The 10,264-nt window shown below is 42.2% G+C and overlaps 1 protein-coding gene across 5 annotated transcripts in view; it reads right to left on the reverse strand.

Annotated features, from left to right (window-relative positions):
- The window catches only part of LOC114281517 (protein tesmin/TSO1-like CXC 2), a 34,380-nt gene extending 30,901 nt beyond the window's left edge, over positions 1-3,479 (reverse strand). For 4 of the 5 annotated variants that reach the window (XR_014330271.1, XR_003635937.2, XR_003635938.2 and 1 more), the window contains exons 1-3: positions 3,203-3,449; positions 2,051-2,211; positions 1,190-1,949 (exon numbers count right to left, since the gene is read on the reverse strand). Coding sequence is in view for 2 of the 5 variants with exons in the window: in XM_028224005.2 (XP_028079806.2) it covers positions 1,190-1,949; positions 2,051-2,211; positions 3,203-3,256 (975 nt within the window). In the remaining 3 variants the exon portion in view is untranslated. Of the gene's footprint in view, positions 1-1,189; positions 1,950-2,050; positions 2,212-3,202 lie in introns of all 5 variants that reach the window. The other variant, XM_082869960.1, reaches the window with a different exon arrangement.
- Positions 3,480-10,264: the final 6,785 nt, after the last annotated feature.

Genomic DNA, 10,264 nt, shown 5'->3' on the forward strand with positions numbered 1-10,264 from the left:
ATCTACCTCTAGCGATGGCCTCAACCTGACTCCCATCTCTCCGTCTACTGCCAAGGAGTCTGTATTCTGTGATTACTGTAAGAAGCCGCCGCATACTCGTAAGACGTATTGGAAGCTTCATGGGACTCCATCCGGGGGTCGAGGTGACAAGTCCAGTTCTAAAGGAGGTCGGTCAGGCCAGTCTAGAGGACATGGCTCCTATCCCCAGGCTCATTAGTCTAGTGCCGTTGATACACTTGATTCTACTTCTGCTTCGGTTGGCCAGGCTTTTGATAGTCTCTCTGGCATGACTACTCATGAGCTTGAGAATGTTCTGCGTCAATTACTGGACCGCCAGTCTTCTACTGCTCTCAGTACATCTTCCTCGTCGTTTTTGCCCGCTCAGGTAAGTTTCGAGCCCTAGGCAATGATCGTCGTCGCTGTGTTCGACCAACAAGGGTGAGCCGAAACCCTAGACTGTCATCAACCCACCCAAAAACACTTGGGTGGAGCTGAAACCCCTCAAGGATAAGTCGGCTTGAGTTGGGTTGAGCCGAAGTCCCTTACGGATGAGTTGGCTTGAGCTAACTGACAGAGAGGACCTGTCTCCGGCTGGTGGCTGGTGACTAGTGACTCCGGTGGGTAATAGGAACAGTATAGGTAAATGGGTTTAGGGTTAGGCTCTGATACTATGATGTTTTTAGAGAATACAAGATTAGGGAATGATTAGGATATCATCCCCTATTTATATTAATGAAGATTAATAATTACAAGGAAGCCCTAAGGTATAAAATAATTACAAAATAATAACCCAAATAATCATATATCATTCTAACATATTCTTCAGAATTACATTCTCATTTCAGTATCGAAAAAATTAAATGTACATGACATGTCCATTAAATGTCTTCTATTGTCTATGTATTCAAATTTTAAGTTCATGGACACATTTCACAAACATGATTTACATGTCTGGCATGTTGGAGGATCCTCGTGTATGATACTATGCACATCAAAACACATTCATCTTTTAGAAGTGGTCATGGAATGCAAATATCATCTACCTGCATTAAATAATGCACGATGAATTTTCAGGAACAGACGAAAATTCTGAAACAAGAATTGAAGAATAAACAAACTCAAAGATTCATGTGATTCATGAGGCAAAAGTTCCCACAGTTCAAGAGAAAAAGTAATCTTAATACTTTACTTTGCAGCCAGAATGAATGCACTTATCCTTGTCATCATTCACTTCAGGATTTGAGGCATTGAGAAGAGTGCTAGAAAAATTTTCTGGAGCTTGATTTGTTTCCTTCAGCTTTGCAGCTTCTCCTGATAGGGACACATGTGATTCCATGTCATGCTCTTTGCAAGAACCCACAGCATGTGTTTTCTGCAAACTATCATTGTTATCTTGTGGGAGCTCGAGAACAGTTGAGGCACAAGAAGTTGTCTCAGAATTCAGTGTTTTGACAACCTGCCCATCAGAAGTCTCCTCGATGATGAACGAATCAAAGATTAACAGATCAGCAGCATCTGAAACCAGTTTCTCCCAATCACATCCCAATTTTTCTTTGTTTTGCTCAATCTGACCAATCTTTCCCAATTTTATTTCACTTTCAATTGAACAGAATCTCTCTTTCGAGCCATCTGTAGCAAATTTATTAAGTGATGACGGTGTGCTAGCCATCTCAGGCACATTTTCTGCTTTAGAATTGTTGTCTGGCAAGGTGTTAACATCAGAGGTCCCACAAACATATTTTAATGATTTTGGCAATGCTATAGCTAATTTTGAGCTTTCATTGTATGCTCCAATTGGAATCTCTCCGGATGAACTCCCAGGACTAAGATATCTCAGTTGTTTAGTGCACAGATCAGATTGTTTATCTGCACCCAAAATACCTTCACTTGGATTGTCCTCATTTTCACAGTTAGAGAATTCAGGTCTTGATGGATCTGTTAAGCAATTCCTGGCAATGAAAAGCACGAAACACAAAACAAGACATTCATGAATTATAATTGGTGCAACTCCTAATTTGATTAAATGGCAAATTGAGATAATGAATTTTACCTTTTAAAAGATCTAGTTTCCTTGTGAGAACTAATGTGTGGAGAAGCAAACACCGATGGAGGAGACGCAAAAATGGGGGAGTTGAACGTCTGTGTGGTGTGTATGGACTTCACTGGCTTAATGGGCGAAAGACTGTTGATGTAACTAAAAACGGGTGAATCCTGGATGTCAATGAGGATTATTTATATGGCATCAAAAGAGAAAAAATCATCTTGAGCAATGAAAGCCAAATTTTCACAAACACCAACATAAATGATTATCAAAATTATCTGCTATGCATCTTGAACTCATACCCCAAATTTTGTGGGGGCCCATCCCTTCTATTTCAAATTATGAGGTTAACCACAATTCGTTTCGAAGGAAAATGCCCATTCTTGTCCTGTCAATTAAAAAAAAATCCCTTTCCCAAACCAGTCTGAATGATGAATCAAGACAATTTAACCAATTCGGATAGCATTTTCCCACATCATGCAAATCAACCAAAAATAAACAAACACTGGCAAAAAGAAAGGTACAGGATAATTTTCAAATATCACTACTAAAGTTTGAACTTCAGTTTCTCATACAATGGGCAAAATGTGGATGCTAAGCAAGTCAATTAAAAATTGGGTAATTCATACTTGCAATCCCTGTAATTGGTTTATTGTGTCAATTTGGTCATTGTAGATCCAATTATATCCCTTCACATTATGTCAATTCAGTCCAATTGATAACACACAAGTTAAGAAATTCAACATATGAACCATTTCAAATTGGACGTCAACCACTTTAAAAAGTTTAAATTACCCTTTGATTTCAGTCCAATTTCTAAAGTGACATTATCAATTAGATTAAATCTGACACAATATCAAAAATTCAAGCTAAAATTGATGCAACCAGAACTAAAGTAACCAAATTGAACTACGGGTATAATTTGCCCATTAGAATTCATGGAACTACTAAAATTAACCGAAAATAGGCATAAAGAGAGCGTTAACAACATACATTCAAGAGACAAGTCAACAACACAACCAATCTTTCTGCGAAGAATTGATGAATTCAAACATGTACGAAAGCAACAACAAAGTAATAGGGTTAAAACAAAGGGAAGTAGCAAAATGCTCAGACTCAAGAGAAGAGAGGAAAACTAGGGGTTTTTTTCAAGAGACAGACCTCGAATTTAGAAGAGATTGGAGTGGCGATCTGGGTCTTCTCTGGTGTGTCCATTATTGTGTCCAGAGAAGCTCGAAGAAGACGAGGTGAGCTCAATGAGCTCCTCACATCTCTTTCTCTCTCTCACTCCCTCTCTCTCTCACTACTGTCCTGTCTAGTGTCTACTACAAAGACTTTTGTATATTATTATCTGTTTTCTCTCTCTCTCTCAAGAATTTCAACTGCGGGGCGGGAGGGCGGGAAAAGTACGGAAAGTATTTTTGGAGAATTTTATGTTGAAGGGGAAGAATTGAAAATGGATGTTGGAAAAAATCTCTCACATTTTTTAAATTTTAAATCTAGTATTTTTTAAAAATATCTCATTAAATATTGATATAAATTTTTACATTATAAATATATACTGATAAATAATATTTTCTCATGCAATTATATGCACGCTCAATGTTACATGAGTGTGTAAAAATTAATATTGCGTGTGACTACCAATTTATATTATAGAATTAATGTGAACACTCACATCTTTATATGCATATTATGTTTGTGCTAGTACGACTATCAATGTATAATTAATTTTTGAAAAAATAAGACACATAACAAGGTACAGTGTGAATGTTCAATAAACAAGAAACATACAATTAATCTTCAAAAAAATAAAATTCATATTAAAATATAATGTGAATATTCATAATTTACAATTAATGTACGGGGAGGAAATAATTCTCCTCGTATAATCCTGTTGACCAAGTCCACGCTCCTCCGTACGACGTCGCTTTATCACCTGAAAACACAAACGTAAGCTAGCCAGCGGGTGTGTGCCGGAAACCTCTCCGATGCCTAAGTCAGTAAGCTTGACAAATAGACAAAGTTTTATGCTCTCAGAAAGAATTATGTTCAATTACCTCCTCCAAGGTGGTGCTTGTGAGCTTTTATAGGTTTCGAGTGGCCTAATCCTAGTAGGACTTTTATTCCTCCATGCAGAGTCCTCCTAGGATTCATATTCCTAAGGATAATGCTTATCCTTTTACACCCTCCCCCACTGCTTAAACCAAGTGGGATGGTTTTTATCACGGCCGAACTTCTATGTGACCGAAATAACACTGGCTATGCTGAGCCACAGAGTAGGCCGAACTATCCTTAGTTCGATTTTCTCCCGTTCAACCATGGTGTGCTGCGACCAAGCTTCTGAGTAGCAAGCTTCGACCGATCTAACAATAATACACCGCAACCGGACTAACTGTGTGACCGGACTAACACCAAGTTACCTTCAGACCGGAGTAGCTTTACACCATCTTGGGCCGAAGTAATTACACCTCTCCTAACCGAAGTAACTATACCTCTTCCGGGCCGGAGTAACTATGTTTCTTCTGGGCCGGAATGTTATTACGGCCTTTTACTGAGTTTCTTCATACTTTGGGCCATAAAGTCCATCTTACAGCCCGGTCCAATTTTCTCCAAAAATTACCCTCTCAATTGCCCCTTAATTCCATCTGCACAGCGTGATTGGGATTACCAGTCTACCAACCGAGCTGAAGATTAAGCCTCTCCAGCCGAACTAAAAAACCCCTTAGCTTTTCCAGTCGAGCTAATTTTACGTCGGGCTTCACTCTGTTCGGTCAAAACGTCTCTTCAATCACAGCGACTGTAACGCTTCCCATTCCAATGTCACGTGGCAGATTCTGATAGGCTGAGGACGGCTGTCACGCCGTCTTTCGTACTTCGTGAATTTTGAACAGTCCCGCCCAAATTTTGGGCTTTCTAACAAAAACACGCCTTTGAGGCTAGGTCCCTTCACCTTTGTCATTTCTTCATCTTCTCTCTCTGTGTTCTTGCTGTTCGTGCTCTTTCTTTACTGCGACAGTCTTCATCTCCAGTCCCCCCTTATTCAATTCTGGTAAGCAAATCCACTTTCCCTTCATGTTTTTGCTTTTTCATTCGTTTTGTGCAACTGTATATCTTGTTTTGTATGTTTTTTGCCAACACTTTCTTCCATTTGCTGCTTTTGCTTCCGTATTTTTATGAAAAAACCAGTAGAACTTCATGTGTGTATGAACTATTATGTAGAAAAACCAGTCTTAGATCCAAAATTATATAGCAACCGAACTAGGATACTGTTTGTCCAATATTGGTAGATCACTTCAGTCAATAGCCGAACTAGAACTTGTAGAGACAATCAGTAGCTTCAAAAAATAACCTTCTGATTTTACTTTTAGCCGAAATAAGATCACCGAACGAAGTCTGAATATACCAAACTAGGAACCTCGGTTTTCAACCGAACTAAGCTTCTGGGACCAAGCAAGCTTTCTTAGTTCCTAAACCGAACTCAGAAAGCCGCCCCTAGAGGCTTAACCGAAGTAACTTGATTTATACTGCAACCGATTTAGGCCTTGGGGCTAAACCAGCTTTCTTAGTTTTTTAGACCGAACTCAGAAAGCTGCCCCTAGACGTTAAACCGGTTTACCGAGCAACCTGCCCAAACCGAGCTACCAAACCTTTCGATGAACCGAGATAGAACCAGCTTTTTTAGGCCGAAGTAGGGCTCTTATACCTTGCTTTTAACTTGTAGCACGGTCCATTGATCAGTGCTTTAACCCCCTCTGTTTTTTACTTTGCAGGCTTAGGTTACCCAGGCACTCCTGCGTGCACTCAACCGAGCTACTGAGCACGATTTTTGCACCGATATAAGTTATAGGTAAATTATTCATCAGATGGGTAAGTATAGGTATCTAGTTGAGACCCCTGGTGGCCTGGCCGAATTTAGGAAAGATTACCAAATTCCTGATGACGTCCACCTGACGTTGGCCAAAAAAGATGTTATTCCTTGGGAAAATGAAGGCTTCGTCCCTTTTACCCTTCAATCCATAATAGAAACCGGACTACGGTTTCCGGTCCAACCGTTGATCTGCGAATTCCTTAGGCAGACTAGATTATGCCCCACCCAACTGTCCACCAATACATACCGTATTATAATGGGGATAGTCGCACTGAACCACCAAACCGGACTGAACCTTGGCCTGGCCGAAATTTTCCACCAATACTCCATCGGCTCAAAAGATGCTGGGTGGGTCTATTACCTTAGGATTCGCCGCCGCCGAGAGAAGATAGTTAAACACACACCGGACAAAGATCTTAACGATGATGATTTCTTCTGGGTTTCTGGGAACTTTGAGGATTTTCAAGCCCAAATTCCTGGTCGACCTATAAATTGGAAAAAGGGAGAGCCTGGTAATTTTTACTTCGGTCTTCTACCTTGTATGTTATCTCGGTTTTTAGTCTATTGACCGAACTAACACTCCTCTTTTTTGCAGATTTTGCCCACCTCCGTTCCCTATATAGCTACCCCAACCTTGCAATTTTGCGAGCCGCACTACGGTGCCAAGAAAGGAGTTGAGCTAAGCTTCTAAACTTTGAGCCGACCTATCGGTATAGCGGTCGCCGAAAAGCAAGGGTAACCGATTTCCTTCTTGAGGAAGCACCAGAACCGGACCCAACCTTGCCCGAAATACGACTTGTCCCATTAACTGCTGAAGAGGAGATGGCAAAGAAAAGCAGAGTTAGGGCCCTTCTGACCGCAACCACCAGAGCTGAAGTACCACCAACCATTGAGGCGCAGCCTGCCGTTGTGGCCCTCCCCTCTCAACGGCCTTCTACATCTCGCCCTTCCAAGCGCGCCCGATCTACATCGACCGAACAGCAACTTGTCGATGAGGTTGAATCCATCCCCCAAAGTCCTCAACCATCCCCCCAACCGGAGCAAACTGATCGAGCCGAATCTCCGAAGTGGGCTCCGCCGCTGACCTTTAACGACCGAGACATCAAAGCTACTGACTCGGTCGTGGCTGATAAAGATCACCAATTGGCCTTCAACCTGGCCAAAAGTGTGTGCCTCCCCAAGGATATGGAGCACCACTTAAAGCAATTGAACAACGAAATGAAGTCAATTCGGTCTGCATCCAAGTCCATGATTTTGGTAAGTAGCTCTGTCCATTTTTCTTGTTTGAAGTTTCCAACTTTTACTTCGGCTTAAGATAAGTCTTCGTTTTGTCAGGCCTTGCAGAAGAACAACATCACTTATAAGAAAGTCCAAGAACTCCGCAAAACCACAAGGCAGGCGATGGCGGAAGCCGAAGCAAAGGCGGCCGAACTAGAGGAGGCCGAAAGGAAAATGACCGAGCTTCAAGCAGAGAACGGTCGACTTGCCGATCTGGTTAGCTCGGCTGAAGCGGAGAAGCAGAAAGCAGCCATCGTTATGAAGGACAAGTATCTGCGGGAGTTGTTGAAGCTTGAGAAGAGAAAAGATACCGAAATAAGCGAACTAAAAGAGAGGGTGGAGGCGGCCGAAAAGGAGGGGTACAAGCGAGGTTACAAGGAGGCAGAAGATGCCTATGTCAAACAATGCGACGCCGCCAAGGAGCTTTTCTTCAAGTGCGGCTGGAGGGCGGCTGTGGAGAAGCTCGGTCATGATCAACAGACCGAGGTCTTCGACCCTCCAGCTTACTTTATACCGAAGTCCCTTGCGGCGTATGCAGACGCCTTGCAACAAGAGTTTCTGGAGGACTCAGACACTGATGACTCCTCTGCTCCTGAAGACATTCCGGTTGTTGGTGTAAGCCCATCACTTCGGTTGAAGCCCATGGTAGAGGACCCACCTATTGAACAACCAAGTGACACCGTGGTTCCAACCGAAACTAACCCGGCGACCGAGCGTGATCTTCCCCTTGAAACCGGTTTTCAAGTTGATGGTGATGCGGCCTTTGACGCTGAAATACAAGAACTCTTTTCTTGACTTTGTACTTTTTTTCTTTTCTTATTTCGTCTTTGTAACTAGGCTTCGATCCTTGTTTTGTACTTATTTTGATCTTTAATTAAATGGAAATTTGCTTGAACTCTAACTTCGGTTTTGATATGTATGTCTGTGCTTTGTAATGTCTTCTATTACTCCAACTGTTATTTCGGTTTTAGATGGTTAAACTATACTTGTCAGCCAACCACTCCATAGCCGATATGCTTACTTCGGCTGAGGAGTACAAAGTGTTGGTTTATTCCGGCCAACCACTCTTCAGCCATGTACTTACTTCGGCTGAAGAGTAACAAGTGTTGGTTTATTCCAGCCAACCACTCTTCAGCCATACCCTTACTTCGGCTGAAGAGTAACAAGTGTTGGTTTATTCCAGCCAACCACTCTTCAGCCATGCACTTACTTCGGCTGAAGAGTAACAAATGTTGGTTTATTCCAGCCAACCACTCTTCAGCCTTGCACTTACTTCGGCTGAAGAGTAACAAGTGTTGGTTTATTCCAGCCAACCACTCTTTAGCCTTGCACTTACTTCGGCTGAAGAGTAACAAGTGTTGGTTTATTCCAGCCAACCACTCTTCAGCCTTGCACTTACTTCGGCTGAAGAGTAACAAGTGTTGGTTTATTCCAGCCAACCACTCTTCAGCCTTGCACTTACTTCGGCTGAAGAGTAACAAGTGTTGGTTTATTCCAGCCAACCATTCTTCAGCCATGCACTTACTTCGGCTGAAGAGTAACAAGTGTTGGTTTATTCCAGCCAACCTCTAAGTTAGTTTTTCCAGCTAACTTAGAATAAAATGTTTGCAATATACTTAGTCTATACTGAGGCAAACTCTTACAAAGAATAACTTGAGCTAAAAAAGAATTGCTTGTTTTATTGAAGGAAAAAGGAATTACATATGTTTTGAAAAAGAAAGGCTAAAAGTAAAATAACTTGAGATTGGCCGTATTCCATGGCCTAGGGATTGCCTTGCCATCCTTGTCTTCTAGGTGGTATGCCCCTTTGCCTGCTAACCCAACCACCTTATAAGGACCTTCCCAATTTGGGCCTAACTTGCCGTCTCCTGGGATCAAGGTATTTCCCATTACTTTGCATAGTACCCAATCCCCAATCTTGAATTGTCTTGGATGCACCTTTTTGCTGTATTTTCTGATTAACTCTCGTTGGTATGAGGCGATGTGGACTAGTGCTCTTTCTCTTCTTTCTTCTGCAAGGTCGAGTTGTAAGGCTATGGCTTCTCCATTTAAGTTTGGATCAAAATTTTCGCTTCGAATTGTGGGGAGGCCAACTTCTAGTGGGATCACTGCTTCCATTCCATAGGCTAAGGAGAATGGTGTTTCTCCAGTTGATCGCCGAGGTGTGGTGCGGTAAGCCCATAAGACGTGAGGAAGTTCATCTGCCCATTTGCCTTTTGCTTTCTCTAGCCTTTTCTTTAGTCCATCCAAGACGACTTTATTTGATGCTTCAGCTTGCCCATTTGCTTGAGGATATGCCGGTGTAGAATTGTAGAACTCTATCTTGTATTCTTCACAAAAGCTTCTAAAGATTCTGCCGTCGAACTGAGTTCCATTGTCTGAGATCAGTGCTTTTGGTATGCCAAACCGAGTGATGATATTCTGCCAAACAAACTTCTTTACATCATTTTCTTTGATTGACGCCAATGCTTCTGCTTCCACCCACTTTGTGAAGTAGTCTGTTGCTGCGAGAAAGAATTTTCTGCCCCCGGGCACTGTTGGAAGTGGTCCTACTATGTCCAAGCCCCACATTGCGAAAGGCCATGGGCTAGTTAAGGGTAGGAGTTCTCTTGCTGGTTGATGTATTTGGTGTGCGAATTTCTGGCATTTTTCACACTTCTTCACATATTTCTCTGAGTCTGCTTGCATATATGGCCACCAATATCCTTGCGAAATAGCCCTGTAACCCTTGATGACTTCCACACACCCCTTCGTGTATTTCAAACAGGAATGCTTCTACTTTGCTGGGATGAACGCACTTGAGGTAAGGCCCAGAGAACGACTTCTTGTATAATGCCAAAGATGGAGATAGCCAAAATCGCTGCGACTTTGCCCTTATTCTGTTGGCTTCTTTTTTCTCTTCTGGTAGGATGCCGTCTTTTAGGAATAGGATGATGGGATCCATCCAAGAAGGGCCTAATTCTGTGCAACATACTTCTTCTGCTTCGGGGTCTTCTATGCTTGGTCTTGGTAAGAAGTCGACGAGTAATGGATGAGGGATTGATGTATCTGCCATTGAGGCAAGGCCTGCTAGC

Source organism: Camellia sinensis, chromosome 5 (assembly GCF_055761805.1).
Source record: "Camellia sinensis isolate YWXY chromosome 5, ASM5576180v1, whole genome shotgun sequence".
In the NCBI taxonomy this organism is placed as follows: Eukaryota; Viridiplantae; Streptophyta; class Magnoliopsida; order Ericales; family Theaceae; genus Camellia; species Camellia sinensis.